Raw genomic sequence first — 19,560 nt, forward strand, 5'->3', positions numbered from 1 at the left:
AACAGCCAGCTTATATATGTTGCAACCAGACCTCTCAACTGTAGTGTGGACACATTCTACATGTTCAGAAATCATGAGATTGGCTTACAAATCATGCCAGTTTTAAAAATGAATCGATTTGGACTTCTTTTCATTTGCCTTCTGTTCTTTGAGCCACAGGGTGCATTTGGTCACCTTTTCCAGCTTTTCTCTTTAATCATAAATGCTAGAATCTTACTTTATTTTACTGAATTTGGAAATTCTCCCCTAATCACGGCACTCCAGGAGTTGGGCCTTTTAGAGAAACACCAAAGATGACAAGACTTGAGAGAAAACTGCAAGTTGACAACATTGTGACTCTAGCTTACAATATTTAAGACCTCTAACCACATGGTTGGGTTTTTTTTCTTCCTTTTTACACCTTTCTTTCTCTTGTCTTCTTTCATTCTTTCTAAATGGGGGGGAGGGCTCCCTCAGCTTTGGGGGGCTGTGGTAAATTGCCCTCACCTGGGCTTAAAAGTGTCAGTTACTCTTACAAAGCTAGCAACGTGAGGCCTCTGATGACCACAGTTTAATCAATACTTTGCTTTTTAGATGTCATTATCTAAAAGACTCCGTCTGTAGCAGTGTGACCTCCTAACACTGTGCTAGAGAATTATTTCAGTATCAATTCAGAAGAGAGAGAGTTCCATCTGATATAAAATGGAGTCCAACATCCTAATGTCAACCTCCTGCTTCCCTGTCCATAAACTGGCATCATCATTATCATCTTGCTTCTGTGTCATTTGTACAGGGTTTAAGGGTTTAAAGGGTTTGTTAAGGGTTTAAAATGCAAAATTTGTGAATTCAAAGCTTTCCTGGAGTGCATAGTACTGTACAGTGTGTTAACACTGCTATGCTTTCCATACACAAAGAGTGGGATTCTCCCCACTACTACAGCCATTGTACACTGCTGCAGCTGTACAAAGTCCCTTAGCTGACCAGGAGACAACTCCCCCAATGCAAGCACTGGATAGGATACCCTCTCACAAACCTTAGGACAAGGGGCAGAAGGGGAATTCCTATAGCATCCACAGCTGAGGGTATTCTCAGCTCCTGCAGAATAGCCCAAAGGCAGTCCTAGGCTTGGCCAGGGGCACAGCATCCCCATAGCAACCCAGAATGGGACAGGCACAAGGGCAGCCTAAAGCCACCTTTGCCTTTCCTCTCCCCGGGCTGCCCCTCCTGGAGGCACAGTACAGATTCTCAACCAAAATGTGACTTTCCACAGGGGTGGTTTACTTCAGATCAAGGTGGGGGCGAGGGGAACCAACAGAGAACAAAACAACCAGAATACCCCATGAAGAGAAAGTAGCCCATAAAAACCACCATCTTAATTCACTTCATGGTTTTACCTAACCCAGCAGAAAGGCAAGAAGTCTCTTCACATTTAAAAGTGCACCACACAGCAAAAAGAATTATACCTTCACATACCTTATTCCCTGATCTTAGTTTTTATATATAATATCCTATTACCCTCTCTCTGTTTGAATATCATAGAAGTACAGAGTATGTCACCTTTAAAAGATAATATTTGATTGAAAGAATTTCTGGATTTTAATTTAATATCTAGTTTAAAACATTCTGGCTCACTGGTGCAACCCTTTTCCAGCCTGACACAAGCAAACCCATCATAGAGCTGTGGTACAAATAACCAGTTTTGAACACGTTTCAGCCTTTCACATAATCTTTTTGAGGTGTCTACTATCTGTAAGTCAGTTTGTGATTTCCATGGTGGACTGGGAACTTCAAGTTAATTAAATGTATCATGACTACACCATGATAGACATGATCAAAGGCTGACCCAGTTAAAAAACAGCCACGTGGCAACAACCCTATGGACTGTCTTCGCATGTAAGCTACCCCATTTCTTCCCCAGCTCTTTATCACTGCTCTATCTTGAGAACTAGCTTTCTCAATGGCAATAAGTAAGTAAGCTTGGAAGGAAGCCAGAGCAAACTGTACCAGCGGTTAACGAAGCCTAATAAATCCCTCACCTGGGACAGGAGCAGCCTTCCAAAGAAAACAGTGACAAATACAGCCTTGTTAATTAAAGAAATTGAGCCCCAATTCTCCTTCCCTTTTCCGCTTGTAGTGGCTTTCTAAGCAGGGCAGAGCTAGGATGGGGGTGAGTGGAAGGGGGCTTTGTGCTATGGCCTCCTGTTGCTTCTTAATATAGAAGTCTCTAGAGCCCAAATCTGCAGAGTCATGGCATTGGAGGGAGCAAGCTGGGGGTCTTGGCCATTCTGCAGCACCATCCCCATTCAAACCCATAAGGATTTGTCAGGGTACATAGCACTGACCTCAGAATTCTCTCATTCTACTTTCCCTTCAGGGGGCTTTAGGGTAGCAGATGGGGTTGAGGTATCCTCTGGCTTCTAAGGAATCTGTGCTGACATAGCATAGAGGAGCCATGCAGACACACTAGACCTCTGCACAGAATCCCTGGCTCCCTGCCATGGCCTTGCGATCAATAGGATTCCCTGGCCCATTCATAGTGGTGAAGGGAAAAGGCCGACCTATGCTCCACAGGGGGAATAAAACTGCACCACCCTGATGCTATGATTGCAAGGAGACTCTGAGCTGAAGCTCGTGACATTTCCCCTCCTTTTTAAGTAGGATTTTTTTCATGTAGGGTTTGAGCTAAGCCTCATTTGCTAACCAAATTAATATCACCCTTGGAGATAGCCTGGAGGAAACAAACAAAACAGTGTATGGAAACGGACTGGAAAGTGTGCCAAGAACAGGAGAGGTGCAGCAGCCACTAACAAGTAAGAAGCTGCTCTGCCTAGGGCATCAGCAGCAGAAGGTAGAGGCGGAAAAGGGAGGAGAGTTCGTTATCTGAGCTCAGTCATGTCCACATGAACTGACAGCAATGGTGTAAAATGTGTAGTGCCTGAAGATTGATCCTCTGCGCTGATTGGCCAGGTACAGGTGAGGTGATATCAGGTGGTAGGTACTTGTTGGCTCCCTTGGGAAGGTTGGGTTTTGTTGGAAGCAGGAAGGGTGAGTCACTCACATTCTGGTCTCTCGAGGGCAATTAAGCAACATGTTGTGAGATTAGGTGTGTAACCGGTACTGCTGCCAAATAGAGGAATGAGTAAAGCCGGGCATGAAAGGAATGAAAAGTTATTGAAGAAAATGTGTCCTGTAGTGAAAGTGAGTGAAAAACACATTGAAACAAATAAACTAGAAAGGAACTAAAGCTAAAAGGACCTGACATTTCAACGAGCCTTAGCTCAGGCCTCCAATGCTGCACCACAGTAAATGCAGGCACCAATAAAAACACTGAGCAGTCTCTGTGCCTGGTGTACAGGGTGCACTGACAGATGTATATGAGCTAGCTTCTGAGCCCACAAAATTAATTGCAGGTGTAAAAATGTGCAGAAAGTTTTTTCATACAATTGGAGGCTGTTTTTGAAAATCAGTCCCAAAATTTCCCTTAAAATAAGGATAACTTTGTGTGTGTCAAGATGACTGGAAATTATTTTAAACAATGTAACACTATTGGATAGGATGCAGCACCGATTCCACGTTATATTTCACTACAAAGCTTTGAGGGTTCTTGGTTGTGGGTGTTTGTTTATTTTTTCATCTCATATACAATGGGCATAGTTAAGAAGTTCATTGATGTTCACAGGTTGCAGGTACTAGTTCTGGGACTATTCCCCATTTTAAGGAAATCCCTCTGAAACCTTTACTGCCTCTGAAACTAGAATGAATTTTCCAAGTCTGCCAATTCTACACCTCTTTCTCAGCAAGAGATGCAAGTTATAAATCATGAGTTAAAAAAATAAAAACACAGTAAACTATGTTTCATTGAAAAAGAAACCACAGTTCTTACAGAGATATTGCTAATCAGTATATTCTTTTTTTACAATAGTCCCTGCCCCAAAGAGCTAATAATCTAATATGAGCCAGCTCTTGATCTGGGACTCAAGAGACCTGTGTTTAATTCCTAGTTCAGGCACAGACTTCCTGTGTGACCTTGGCCAAACCATTTAATCTATCCTGTGTCTTATTTCCCCATTTTAAATGGGGGTAATACTTCCCTTCCTCACAGGGGGTGTTGTGAGGACAAAATCCACAAGTGCTTTGTGAGGTGCTTAGTTATGGAGAGAAGAACCATATTAATACTTACTAACTAGACGATGCAACAAGTCAGCGAAGAGAGATTATCTAACAGTAGGGAAAAAATTGATAGAGGGAGCAAAAGCATTGTACGGATAGTCACTGTAGTCATGTGCACATCTCGGTGGGTCAATAAATCCTACGTAAGTGGGCCCATTGCATTTAGTTATGTAAGTAAAGTTTCTCAGCATGAGTTGCAGTAGTGGGCCTTTAATAACTGCCTGAAAATAAATGAGGACTAAGAACCTAATCCTGCAAATCATTACTCATGCAAATAGCCCCATGGAACTCAGTGGGATTAACCTCTCCCTTTAGATGGTAAGATTTTTAGGGCACACCTCATCTCATTTATCACAGAGTGCCAAATTATAGGTGGGGTGTCAGACAATTATTTAATGACAGTAGATGCTGAGGTTCAAAAAAAAGCTTTATAAACCGTTAAAATACAAATTGTCAACATCACATGCCAAAATATACAAAGTATATAAACTTAAATCAAATTCTAGTAAGTTTTCAAGTAGCATTTGTCTTACTTTGTCTATCTGTAAATTTTGATTAGTATCAATGGAATGTGTTTTCATCCGTGTGTGTGTGTGTGTACACAGTGAAACCGACATTTACTGATAAAAATATAATGCTTCCAAGCTTAACTACATGGAGGGGTCTCAGGCTGGAGCATGCACTGGGCTGTGCCATTCTGGCTTAGTCCTAGCTTCACCTGGCAAGCAGCCATAAAAGGAGCAATACTGTGCACAGATAGGCAGAGATAGAATAGGCTTAAGGTAACAAGACATTCATTGACTGGTCGTGTAGCTAGTTAAGGATGGATGTTTGCCAGCATGCCTAGAACAGCGGAACCCCTAGAGACAGCCCTGCCCACAGCTCAACATGCTCATCTGTCTATGAGTTGAAACTATCATATAGGTTGCTGGCTGCATCTGGTACATCTTTTTATTGTGCAGCATTTCCCAGACCTGAAGAAGAGCTCTGGGTGAGCTTAACAGCTCATCTCTCCCAGTAACAGAAGTTGGGCTAATACAAGATATTACCTCACCCATCTTGTCTCTACTGTATAGTTACTCATACAAGCTTGCCTCAGCGTATGATTGCCTGAGCCAAATGCTGCTGCTAATGCTTTCTTCACTTCTGATTTTGTTTCTTGTCAAAACAGTCTCCTAATAGCAGGTAGTCTTTGCCAAAAAAGGATGGTTAGCAGCTAGAATTCAAATCCAGGAGTGAGGGTACAGCGTGCACCTTAAGATCCCTACACATAAGATTGGGATAACTGATTATTAGTCTTCCACCCCTTTCTAAGGAGCCTGAAATACTGTCTCCCCAGTCTCCTCAGCAAGTGGCAGCAATTCCTCTATAGTGATGCTTTGCAGTGGGCATTAGGGGCAAATGCAAATGTAGGTTAAGCCTTCTCTTGTCAGATGGACTTTGTAAATAAAATTGTGTCCATTAAGTAAAATAGTAGTAAGAAATTGTGTGTGTGCGCACATGCTGCCACATCAGCAGCATCATGCCTTTGCCAATCTGCAATATAAAGGATTTGTTTGCCTGTAGTGATATAAGAAGTGGCATAAAATATAATCAGGTGCAAAACCATGTACATGTGTGAGCTTTCAGAGTAAAGCCAACAGAAAACTGTGACTACTGAAGCAAATTCCTTTTCTGTTCTGCTCTGCCAAAAGCAACTCAACCCTGTGTGATATGGTGGATTCAAGTCTCAACCAGTGTGGTCGCCTTTCAAGAGCAAACTTTTGGAAACATCCTGCTTAGAAACAATTCAGCCTATAGCACCAGTGTCTTCTTACTGAGGATATTTGTATGAAAGAATGTGGGTTTTTTTTTCACTAAAAAAACCAGTATATATCTAGTCTTTTTCAATGTAAATGGAAACTGATATTAATTGATTGCTGAGACTGAAAGGTACATGCAACTGGGCTCTATTGTTGCAGAAACAGAATGGGGGGGGGCGCGATACATAAGAATGGCCATACTGGTTCTAATCCAGTATCCTGTCTTCTGACCGTGGCCAATGCCAGGTGCCCCAGAGGGAATGAACAACAATCATGAAGTGATACATTCCTTGTCACCCAGTCCCAGCTTCTAGCAAACAGAGGATAGGGACACCATCCCTGCCCATCCTGGCTAATAGCCATTGATGGACCTATCCTCCATTAATGTATCTAGTTCTTTTTTGAACCCTGTTATAGTCTTGGCCTTCACACCATCCTCTGGCAAGGAGTTCCAGAGGTTGACTGTGTGTTGTGTGAAAAAATACTTCCTTTTGTTTGTTTGAAACCTGCTGCGTACTAATTTCATTTGGTGACCCTTAGTTCTTGTGTTATGAGAAGGAGTAAATAACACTTTCTTATTTTCTTTCTCCACACCAGTCATGATTTTATAGACCTCTATCATATCCCCCCCTTAGTCGTCTTTTTTTCAAGCTGAAAAGTCCCAGTCTTATTAATCTCTCCTCATATGGCAGCCGTTCCATACCCCTAATCATTTTTGTTGATCTTTTCTGAACCTTTTCCCATTCCAATACATCTTTTTTGAGATGGGATGAATACTGCATGCAGATGTGGTCAAGATGTTGTTCGGGGAGATTTTGGAAAACCAGTAAAGTGCCTAAACCACTATTATGTATTGCTAACAGTAGTCAAGTTAACAGGCCATACTGAACCATTCTTGCTTATTGCTAACAAAAATAGCTAAGTCAGCAAGTCGTAAATTGGTCATGCAGCGGCCTCAGTGTAACAAGACAGGAGAGGCGGGGGTTTCGGGTGCCACAGACAGGACAGCTTGACCCCGCACCCTTCCTGCTAAGAGTGTTAAAATTGCTGATGTGTGTATTGTAAAAAAACCAAGAAGTCTGTTTATATGTGCCCCCGGGAATGTTTGTCAGGGCCCAAAGTCATGGACACTCTGAAAAAGAAATCTCGCTGGTTAATTGGCAATCAGAAGGAGTCTGACCTTTTAACCCTGCTTACTTATCAAGTTTTCTTTAAGGGATATGTCATTGTATTACTAACGTATAAATAAGGGGGAAAAGTTTGAGGTAATTGGACTTCTCAGGAGGGGCTCTTCAGGGACGCTTCTTCTGGGATGCATCTTCGGGTCCCCACCGGCAGATGGAAGCCTGGCCAGCTGAAGCCTGTCACAGTGCCACTCAAAAGCCACGCTCGGGTTCGATAATTATCGAGGGTTGGGGGTGTTTCACTAATCTGTTATGGACGTGTGTAAGTGCTTGAGACTAAGTAAAGTTTAGCTTTAAGTAAAAGCACTCGTGTTGTTCTGTTTGTGCCAGCCATCGATCGGTCAGACGGCCGTGTCGCCCTTGATTTATTTCCTAATACCACCTCGCACAGAGTAAAAGTTACCGAGAGCTTTGGGTTAAAACAACTCTGGGTAACAATGTGGGCATCCCATGGAATTAATACCATGGTAGTTAAATAATCATCTAACTGATCCTCCCCAAAAATCTTTAGGTCAGCCCTGGGGAAAGCATTGTGATCATTATGGAGGGGAACTGCTTATGTTTTGGGGAGAAGCAGAAATAAATGGTTTGCAACCCACCCAAAAAGGCTCAGGGCAACTCTGCTTGTTAAAATGTTCAGCTCTTTCCAAGTATACCCATATTGCAGAGCTGAAATCAGCTATAAGACCAACGATAAACCAGCTATAAGACCAAATAATGATTCCCACCCCAAGCCCACAGGAAATGTATGATTTATACATTTAATTGCTTCTAATTTATTTTCCAATGGTTACCAATAATCACTTGTCATTATTCAACATTAATTTCTAAAAGTTCTATTCTCTCACAATTTCACTACATTGTCAAAAAGTACAGATAAAATCTGTAAGACCCAGCTGAAGTGAAAGTTATGCAATTTTTAATGCACTGAATTTAGTTTTTTGTAAAAATATAATAGTTATAAGTGAGGCATTTAATCTTCGTTAAAGTTTGGACAGAACATATAATCAATGTGCAGTACATGTGGTCTAGTTCTTAGAGCCAGAGACTGGGAGTCAACTCCTGGGGCCTATTTCTTGCTCCTCAATTAACTTACTGTGTGAGCTTGGACAAGTCACTTAATCTCTGTGCCTCAGTTTACCCATCAAAAATGCATATAATATTTACATGTGCTCTATCTCTGTGATTCTTGGATGAAAGTACAATGCAAAGCTTTGCAAAATTGTCCTGAAAATGTATCAGCCCAGGCACAAAATCTTGTTACTCTTTACTTTGAGGATAATGAACAAACAATAACTTAATTGCCCATTTAAAAAAATACTTACCCTGACTGTGAGTGGAAGTACAATTTTGCAAAGCTGCAAAAGTATTATTATTAAAACTGCTATCTAGGCACCTCAGTGCCTTGCTACTATGAATTATATGTCCTCTACAAATATCTAAACTGCAAGAGAAATCTGTTTTAACACACACACAAAAACAAAACAAAAAACAATCATTTTTAATATATTTTGAAGTTTATTATCCTTAGCAATTTTGAAGTCAAAAGTACTGTACACCATGAAAAAGTGCATAGCATTGAAATCATCACTTTGGCCAACACAGCTCAAAGAGAAAAAATTAGAAGACTTTGCTTTATATACATCTTTACAGAGTTTGTAACATCCATTGGTAACATTTGCATAGCAATCTATATACAAATAAGGTCTACAGCATTTCCAGCAACACCAAGTACAGAGCATTGCATGAAATACAAGTCAGAAATTGCAGTTGTTCTCTTTTGCTCTTATATACATTATATAAAATCAGAGGCATTATATAAAATCTAGAACAGTATGCAAGAAGTAGATCGGACCAAACTTTCAGTAACTAAGAATTTTACCAATACTCTAGAATTCTATTATCTTATCGGCATTTTTTATCCTGTATCATTGTGATAAAGAAGTTGCACCAAGATCTCCATGTTTCTGAACAGTATTCTTCAGCCACCTTTTGCTGATCAATGTAATCTATATCTTCAACGCAGTCATTGGAACTTTTCCCTGGCTGATTTTCAGGTGTAATAGCAGGTGCTGAAGTCTGTGTGATCTCTTTTCTATGGTGAGCAGTCTTGTCTTTTCTGGAGTCTTGTAGCGTTATCAAGCTTGAGCTGGTCAAGGTGAGATGGGCACTTTGTGGCCCCTTCTTACATACTTTAGATTTTAGAATACCTTTTGCGTCTTGACAGATATTCTTCTGTTTCTTTAGAGATCGGGAGATTTGTTTCCAGTATGGTTTTTGATTTGCTGCAAATTGAGGACAGGTGGAAGGACTTCCTGAAAAATCACACCGGAAGCTGCTTTCACCTTTCTTGCATTCTACTTTTAGGGTAACAGTGTCTACTTCAGTTACTGCCCAGGTGCAGTCAGAATTATCTTTGGTTGTAAACTTGCCTTTAAGTGAAGATTTACCTCCTTTGGATTCCTGTCCTTTCTTATTCTCTTGTTTAGTTCCAGTTTGTTTTTTTCTACCTTTTCCACCGTTTTGTCTTTCTTTTTTTCTTTCCTTCTGTGTTTCACCATCAACTACTAGGGTCTGAGAGACCAGAATCAACACACAAAGCAGTGCAAAACTTCTGATATTCATGATCTCCGCTTTTCTTGTAACCTATTTTGAAAATAACAATTAATTAAAAAATCCACACACAATGTTGGAGTTCATCCAGTTGCTGCATTTTTAAAGTTTTTAGGAATAATAGCATATTGCTCACTGACAATGGTATTAAAATGACACGTTACTGGTAAAATCTACAAAATTGTCTGGAAATCATCTCAAAGTTAGTTCATATTGTATTTGAGGAATAAAGCTATGCATGGGATATACCCATTCACACCATTTAATTAATCCTTTCCTAATGGGCAGCACATAAAAAGCCTTAACCTCATTCTTGGGAAATTGGAGTCTGATCCTGCAATTCTCACACAAAGGAGTAGTCCTATTTAGTTCAATGTGACAACTAGAGTAAGGGCAACTCAAATGAATCAGAGTGGCAGGATTGGGTTACTAGACAGTGGCTGTATCTTGAATCATTGGGTCTTCACTTTGGAATAAGAAATAGATCTAGTTTCACTTTTGAATATGTTTGCAATATATTGAGTCAATCTAAAACTACTCAAATCTAGAAAATATAAATTAATTTATTATGTATAACTTCAATTTTAAATGTAGATGTCCAGCAAATTCAAGGTGGGCCAAACACAATTTTAAAATTAAAGTCCATATCCTGCAAGCTGCTCTGTATAGCTGGATCCTGGCATCTGCACAGAGTCCCATTCATTTCAATTTCAGAGTCGCAGCCGTGTTAGTCTGTATCCGCAAAACGAACAGGAGTACTTGTGGCACCTTAGAGACTTATGCATCCGAAGAAGTGGGCTGTAGTCCACGAAAGCTTATGCTCTAATAAATTTGTTAGTCTCTAAGGTGCCACAAGGACTCCTGTTCTTTATTCATTTCAATGAGGTCCAGCTATATTAAGCAGCTTGCAAGGTCAGGACCTAATGATATGATGGAATTTACAATATGTGTAGGTAATTTATAATCTGGTCTTCAATGGATGCGATTCCTAGATGAACAGTTCATATACTTGCACCAGACCCCGTCCAGTAGCTAAGTTTCCATGTGAGCAAGCTAAATATTCTTGGGAGGGCATTCCATCAAGGAAGGTATTTCAGCATTTACTTATCTGTAAATACTTAAATTTAATCCTGCAGATTTACTCATCTGAATGTGAAGACTCCAGAATATGAGAGAAGAGATCACTTTTGTACATCTCTTCTTTTCCTTGTCCCACTACAGAGATTGGCACTGTATGAAAACCTATGATAGCTAGATCTCCATAGAAAACATTGCACATTATTTACAGCTCTAATACTTCTTAACAGGCAAATCAAATGATGAAACCCACAAAACCTTGTCTATAAATTATGTGACATTAACATTCTACTGCAAATTTAATACTGAAAATGTAAGATAAGTAGAACACATACCTTGCACAGTGCTTGGATTTATCCAACTGCAATTCAAGTGGAATATTGGCTCTTTCAAAAGTGTCATGCTTAGTTGTAAAGCAGTGTGCTATTTATGAAGGCAGAGACACACCTTTATCCCTTCAACAAGGTTATTACAACACAATTGAATGCTTCAGTGACTTATTCATTTACTCTTGACACACCTTCTTGAAAAGATGCCAGTGATTGCTTATAGCAGTACAAATGAAATCAGCTACAGTGGGGTGACAGAGGTGTGGTTGAGTAAATTAGATGTTACATCAGCCAAGTCCTTACCTTTTCTCATATAGTACCAAGAGTTTTGTTAAGTCTTTAAATAACTTTTCCCTATCCACTAAGGGCTGGATCTTGCAAGGGGCTGAGTCCCCTTAACTCTCACTGAGTTCAATGGGAGTTGGGTGCACAGCACCTTATAGGATCAAGCCCATCATGGGCGGTTTGCTACACTGTTTGTGGTAGCTTTTATAATCTATCAACCAAAGGTTTAAAACATGCATTTAATAAAAGAAAATGTTTCAATGTAATGGGTAGATATTATCTTTTATATTTGAGATCTGAATCTGGGAATTTGGATCAGCCCATTAGGGAGAGCAAGGAGTCACAAAGTCCAAATCTAAAACTTTCCCCTAAATCTTGGGTCGTTTGGTTATGGAGTTTCAGTATGGGCCACATCTCTAATTTATATTAATCTGCAAAAGAATATGAAAATGAAGTTGTGAGCATCTGACAAATGCACAAAAGCAAATAAGTTAAGAATTAGGAATGGGACTCCATCAACTCTATCATAAAGAACAGACAAAGTGGATAGTGGGCACTCTAGCTGGAATGCTTCATGAAAGCTTTTTTTGAATGGGCAGAAGGGCATTTGACATATAGTGGTAGGCAGGTATTTACAAGGGTAAAAAGTAGCATGGGTGATGGGATGAACTGGGAATTGGTGTAAGGGACAGGAGGCATGTCTTCTGCTTCCCCTCCTCACCTTCAGGTGCAAATAGAATGGGAGACTAGGAGGAGATAAAGATCAAGATATAGGTAGGGCCAGTGTGTGAAGTGGTTTGAAAGGTAAGGACATGTTTGTGTGAAAAAGGAAGGAAGCCAAGGCAGAGATACAGAAAAGGGAGAGACGTGGGAGTTCAATTTGCTTAATTTTTTGCAGCACATCGAAAAGAAACTGGGGAAGGGGACATGTTACAGCATCCCAGCTGTTAGCCCCCAACTGCCTGCCAATGCACCCACTGATATTTAGTTACCTTTGGTACATCCTTCTGGCCCCATTCAGCCTTTGGAGCTGCAAAGTGCACTCTGAGGGTATGTCTACACTACCTGCCGGATCGGCGGGTAGCGATCGATCTCTTGGGGATCGATTTATCGCGTGTAGTGTAGACGCAATAAATCGATCCCTGATCGCTCTCCTGTTGACTGCTGAACTCCAGCTCGGCGAGAGGCGGAAGCAAAGTCGATGGGGAGCGGCGGCCATCGATCCCGTGCCGCAAGGACACGAAGTAAGTGATTCTAAGTCGATCTAAGATACATCGACTTCAGCTATGCTATTCTTGTAGCTGAAGTTGCGTATCTTAGATTGATCCACCCCAACCCCCCCGTGTAGACCAGGCCTGAGTTTGATGAAGCAATTGGGAAGCTAATCATACTACTTAACTGAAAATGAAGTAATCAGAAAGGTTTGTGGTTAGTGCTGAATTCCCACCAAGAGTTAATGAAATGAGGCGAAGTTAGGCAGTGCAGTGATCACAGAACCAGTTGAGATTGTGAAACTAGCTGGCACAGACTGGGAATCAGAAAAAACATAGGAAATGACAGATTAGAAGCAAGGAAAAGGCGTGGTTTGGGAATCTCACCTGACCTAGTTCTCACTAAAATAAGTTATATACTGGAACTAAATAAAAACATGGTAGATCTGGCACCTGTAAAATCAGTCAGTCGTTCTCTATAGTCCTTATACAAAGTCCATTGCTAGAGTTGACTTTTGGGGCCTGCAGCCCCCATGGCCACATTCACACCTCCCCCTAATTCAATGATATACACGTATCATCATGGTCTAGTCTAGTGGACTAAACACAGGATTAAGAACAAGGAATTCTGCAGTCTAATCCTGTCTCTGACACTAATTTCCTCTGTGGCCTTCATCAAGTAACTTAATCCCTCTGCCATATTTCCTTCAGCCATAAAATGAAGATAACACCACTTACCTCACAGAGTTGCTGTGATGATTAATTAGTGGGTGTTTGTAAAGAGTTATTTAAATGCTAAAATTCACCAGATTGTAAACAAAGCCCCCAAACTGTTTGCTGATTTTGACAGTTTTCCCTGTCATGGAATAAGTTGTCATGGGATAAGAGGGAAGTTCCTTTCATGGATTGAGAACTGGTTAAAAGACAGGGAACAAAGGGTAGGAATAAATGGTAAATTTTCAGAATGGAGAGGGGTAACTAGTAGTTGAACAGTTTGTTAATTGCAACCTCTGGGTTGTCAGCAAACTATACACTTTGACTATTTCCTGATTACTTGTGGTGTCACCTACCTGACATGCCATTGTTCCTGTTCACAAGTGGATATGTTTTTAAACAGGAGAATAGCAAATAGTGAATAATGGATGTTTTTGTTTGAGAATGCATGAATTCCTTTAACCACATGCAAATATTAATATTTATATGAAGAGCAGCTATTCCCCAATCATTTATGTTGACCCTGCCCTACCTGCCATTCATGCAAATATTCACAAATAGCAAATTCAAAGGGACACAAATGTGAGTGAAGTGAACAGCCATTTGGAATTTAAACGAATGTCCACGAATACTGTTTTGCAGCATTTGAGCAGCTCTAATGATGGCACAATGTGGTCTGTGTGAGAGTTAGTCACCACATAAGGTGTCTGTTTCAAGGATGTAAAAGGAAGCTTTTACTCTAACAGGATGTAAGGGGCAGCTTCAGGAATAGTCTCTCTACCACAAAGCTTTCCTTTTAGTTTAACAGGTTTGCAGTAGGTTTACTTGAAGGCATGGGCACCTGGGGCAATATATTTTACAGCAATGCACGGAGGTTATGCACCCAAATCTTGTTAAAAGAGAATGGAAATGTACATATACAAGTATCTCCTACACATCACTTTAAAATATACAATAAATCCTAGTGTGTTTTTAAAATTTGTTGAGTGACCAGAAGGAGGAATGACATTCAGAACTGTACAATGCATCCCAGTGTGCCTTTAAAATTTATTGGACTGCCTGAAGGAATGACATTAAGCAGCTGTCTAATGTTAATGTCAAGATTTTTTCCAAAGTAAATAGATTTAATTTATATTTGAGGCACACAGAAAACTGTCCTTAGAATACAGGCACTGTTATAATATGTGGAGCCACTATTAATGTCACAATTAAAACAGGCTAATCTGTTCATGTTCTAGTAATTAAAGGGGTTTAATTACTCAGTCAAGAAGGGTGCAATACTCCACACCTATCTGCTGAAGACATTTACAGAAAGACTAAGGCTGTTTATACTTTACAAATGCCATTGGTATGTTTAAATCCAAGAGCAATATCCTTCCTATTATGGAAATGTATGGATTTTTGGCATCTCTCCCACCCTGCTCAGTAAACAAGTTTAAAACAAAGAACTCTTTTTTTCTTTTTATTAATTCAAAGAATTTAGTAACCGTGACAGACACTGGCTTGACAACCCTAAATACTGAAACCCTCTTATCTGGCCTAAGAACATAGTAAGGCTGCTAGCCTCTCCCCTTGAACCCAGGTCTCTTTCAGGCCCTTTCCTCAGGGCACAGTTTTATTCTTTAAACATAACACTTAGACAAACACCAAATCAAAGCAGTTCCTTGAGCACTATGAGGTACAGGTCCCTGAGGTGTTTCCCAGTGCTGGAAGGACACACCCTTTCCTTCAATCTCCCCACTTCAGGGCCTACTACAGGAACTCATCTACCTTTTGCAACTCTCTCAGAACTTTATAGGGATCATCTGACCCCTTCACCTCTGGATCTGATAATTGAACAAGCTTGGTTGGCCCCAGACCCTTAAAGGTGCAGACCATCCTGTTACACATGGAGGCAGCAGCAGCACAAGCTTCTCTACATTTCCATATTGATAAGGAACACCGCCAAGAGAATTCAGGCTCCGTGGCTGATTCTGCCCATTGTCCTATCTGCTGAAGCTGCTAACACAGGAGTTAATTAGTGTCAACTGTGGTGATGACTTTGTACATGACAAGTGTCCATTAGTAACTGCTTTAAAATCAAGGATACATTTCACATGGAGACCACAGAAATATCTTCAGATAGCAATCATTTTCAGTCACTTTTGATCTGGGGCTGGATTCATATTGGTAACACAAGTCAAAAAAGACTCTAGAGCCCATTGCCAATTCCCTGAGCCACCAGTCCCTCTTAATTTCTCTTTAGTCATGTCCACACCTTTCACTAAATGACCATAAACTAACCAACCGCCTCATATTTTCCAGCAGAATGTCATACAAATAGAGAGAAAATAAAAAGCAGAAAATAAAACAAAGACTTAGGCCATGTCTACTCTAGAGAGCTTACAGCGCACAGCTGTACCAATGCAGCTCCACCACTGGAAGAGCTCTCGTGTAGCAGCTCTGTGCCAAAGGGAGAAGGCTTTCCCCTCGGCATAATTAAACCAGCCCCAATGAGTGGTGATAGCTACGTCAGCTATCTCCCGCTCACATAGCGCTGTGCATACTATCACTTATACCAGCGAAACTTATGTTGCTCAGAAGTGTGTTTTGCCAACATAAGTGGTTGTGTAGACATGGGCTTAGTAGTTAACATGTTTTCTAACATGATTTTACATGAAGTAAGCAAGAGCAGTTGTGCTTTTAAAAAGTTGTTGATGGTTGTGGTGAACCGTAAGAGACTTTAGGGTTATCAATAAATCACAACCAGCTAGGATTAACTCTGACCCAGCTAAAACATTGAAATATGACTGTCCTTGTCTTCACTAGCTACTAAGTCATGTCTAACATGCTAGTTACCATGTTTACTAACACTTGTATATCCCCAGTGTAAGCATACCCTAACAGCCTTGCCCATCCATATTTGCATTTGATGATGCCAAAAGATCACTGAATTTATGCTATAGTAGGATGCAGCTCCTATAGTTCAGAGCTTGTTGTTTCAAAATATGAAACAATGTGATATTTGTTCAGAATGGTATTCTCTAAAGTGCATCTGTTTTCCCTCCTCAGGAATTTAGCAGCACTGAGCAAGAAGAAAGGACACTGAAATAAAAGTCATGTGCTACAGATAGATGTAACACAGAATTTTGTATAGATCTGTTATTATTTTCCCATATGTAATTGGTTCTAATTTTAAAATCTCCATTTTTGTATATTAGCTTCAGTTTGGACTCTGGTGGCAATTGTGACCTGATAGTACATTATTTGTTTCACATATGACTAAATATTCTCCAATTACAATAATTTTAATGTCTTATAGGTTTTATTTCAGTGACCATGCTGCTTAATTTGTTAGGATAAGTTTACCATTGTTTTGGCAGCCAGGGGAGATTAATTGTTGACTAGTTGCTGTCTGAATTATTTAGTCTATTGAGATTTTTATGGTTTGATGCAATATGGGTGACAGCCTGTCTGACCAAAAGAGCCTTATAGCATAACTTCTCTATACAACTACAGGCTGCATTTTGAACAAAGTCGAACACTTTCACAAAGTGTACTAAAAGAAAGAATTATAAAATGGACTAGAATAAATAAATAATAAAGGCTTGACAGCTGGAGAGTGCTGTGTCTGCCCCCAATGCCTGCTAACTTGATTATGTGACTCCTGTAGTTGTCCAAAGAGGGTCGTCCTCCAGGCACCTGAGGCTTGATGGTTGTTGATCCATATTAGGATTCCCTCAGTTATTTGAGCCCTAACTGTTCTCCCCGCTGTTGATGAAAGGTGTACACCTAGATTCACCTGTCCCAGATCCAGATACTAGATGTTTAGCCCAGATGAAAAGCAGGGGTGGCCTCCAGGGTGAGGCTCTAGGAATGGGATTTCCCCTTCTCCAATGGATCTCTGTTGGATAAACATTATAGCATCCCAGAGCATGCATCCTGATAGGCACCACAGGTTGCACATAAAACTATTCTGCATGGATAATCTACTAATATCAACAGTTTCCACCTTCCCAGTACCTCACCATCATCATTCACCAACCCTTAACAAAAGACTCATGGCATTAGTTTCATAGGCAGTGCCAACAGGCCTGAGAAGCTGGAAGCCGGTAGCCAATAATCTTCACAGAAGCATCCTAGGTGTGATGATCGCATGACTCTCACTGGTTGAGAGAAGAGGACCAGGGCAGGCCCTATTCTGGAAGGCCCCACCTGGCTCAATCCAAGGAGGCCCCTAAAAATTTTGGGGGTAAAAAAGGCTCACATCTCACTGACTCCTGGATAGTTTTCCATGATCAGTGGGATCTCCATTTCTAAGTGGGAGAAACAATCACAAAAATGGACAGAAACTGACAATCGGATGTTGGAACGTTTACATACTACTCGACTCAAAGGAAAATTGAGCCCGCAGAACTGCATTAGTAGCGAAAGAGCTACACAGCTATCAAATAGATATTGCTCCCTATCGAAGACTAGGCTACATGACGGTGGCACACTAGAGAAAAAGAATACACTTTCTACTGGTCAGGTTATAAGGTAGATCAAAACACCAGCCTACACGGGATAGGTCTCACAATAGAAAACTCCATCACTAATAAAATTCCGCAGCAACCTGTGTTAATAGCTTAGCGCCTAATAATATTGCGGATACGACTGTCCCACAACAACTTTCTGACAACAATAAGTGACTATGCCCCAAGGCAACTTGCTCCCGAACAAATGAAAAGACTGTTCTATAGCCAGTTGAGTGACACTCTAAGAAACATACCCAACAATGACAAAATCATATTACTGGGTGACTTCAATGTTCGCACTGGAGATGGTTATAGCACCTGGAACAGAGTCATGGGGAAATTCGGACATGGGTCTTTAAATACAAATTGAGAACTACTCCTAACACTCTGCACAGAGTTTGCTCTTGCTGTTACAAACACCTCGGTCAAAACGATGGCACCTTCTACACTATGTCATCACTCGTTGTAAAGACCTGAGGGATGTTTACATTACCAGAGCTATCATAGAATCATAGGACTGGAGGGACCTTGAGAGGTCATCTAGTCCAGTACCCTGCACTCACAGCAGGACTAAGCATTATCTAGACTATGCAAGGTACAGAATGCTTTATGGATCACCAGCTTATCCATACTAAACTGAATATCAGGATTCATAGTTCTAAATTGAAAACTGTCTGAAAACCAAACCGACATGTTGATGTTTTGAAACTTTGCATGGAAGAGGGGAGACAGTAGTAGGGAATGTAGACACGAACTTGTTCTGGCACAGCTCCTGAACCTTACACGTGGAAACTGATTTCCATTGTAGTTTTCCTTGAATATGAGTGACAGGCATTATTATTAATTATTATAATAAAGGACTTGTGCTGAATTCTGTCCTCAGATTGGTACGTGCAACCACTATTGACTGCAAGAACAGTTACATAACACGTCCCTTATTCTCAATAGAATCTGGCCCATTGATATCAATGAGTTGTGGATCCCTGGTACCTCTCATGACCAGGTGCCGAGTGCAATAGCAACTTCATAGAGCTTACTGTGGAAACAGCATTAAATTTAATTATGTGCTTTTTTATATAATTAGAGCAGGGGACTGGGACCCAATGGGCTGTACTGCTACCTAAGAGCCCGATCCTGCAAACACTTGTGCAAATACTTAACTTAAACATTGATTTCATTGGGACCACTCCTGTGAGGAAAGTTAAGCACACATGTAAGTGTTTACGTACGGCAGCTCACCCTCCTTGTACCTCAGGTTCCCCTCCATAATTAGTACATATAACATTTCCTCACCTTTGCATTGTGAGACTCAAGCTGATGTTTGGAAAATAAGTTGGGATGCTCTGTTGAAAGCACTGTAAGTTCAAAGTATTATAAATATCGAAGTTTTTAGCTATATTATGGGCTTGCACCATTTTAAATGATGAAAAATAGGTTTTCAAAAATGTCCATACTGAGATATTCCAGAATTTGTTAAAGAAAAAAGAAAAATTACAAAAAATATTGCTCAGTAACGTTCATGTTTTCCTAGTTTTAAAGCAACTTGTTCTGACCCATTAGTAAAACTTAAACAACTCTCCCTTCTAGAGTTTGTAACAGAGATGCTTTGGGTTTTCAGTTTCAGCTCACTAGAGTTATGGAAGTTAAAGCTGCTCTTTTGTTATAATGTTTCTTTCAAATTGTTTAACAATTTTTTTCTA

At 40.4% G+C, this 19,560-nt stretch overlaps 1 protein-coding gene across 1 annotated transcript; it reads right to left on the bottom strand.

Annotated features, from left to right (window-relative positions):
* Window positions 1-8,630: 8,630 nt before the first annotated feature.
* FGFBP1 (fibroblast growth factor binding protein 1) lies at window positions 8,631-11,265 on the bottom strand. Its single transcript, XM_054030035.1, has 2 exons — window positions 11,161-11,265; window positions 8,631-9,781 (listed from the first exon to the last, which is right to left on the bottom strand). Exon 2 carries the CDS (start codon window positions 9,758-9,760, stop codon window positions 9,041-9,043), a length of 720 nt encoding a protein of 239 aa, XP_053886010.1. The 5' UTR covers window positions 9,761-9,781; window positions 11,161-11,265; the 3' UTR covers window positions 8,631-9,040.
* Window positions 11,266-19,560: the final 8,295 nt, after the last annotated feature.

This window comes from Malaclemys terrapin, chromosome 5 (genome assembly GCF_027887155.1).
Source record: "Malaclemys terrapin pileata isolate rMalTer1 chromosome 5, rMalTer1.hap1, whole genome shotgun sequence".
NCBI lineage: Eukaryota > Metazoa > Chordata > Testudines > Emydidae > Malaclemys > Malaclemys terrapin.

Bases quoted from the DNA above. Each gene is read 5' to 3' on its own strand.
- FGFBP1 (XM_054030035.1), bottom strand. From the start codon at position 9,760: ATGAATATCAGAAGTTTTGCACTGCTTTGTGTGTTGATTCTGGTCTCT.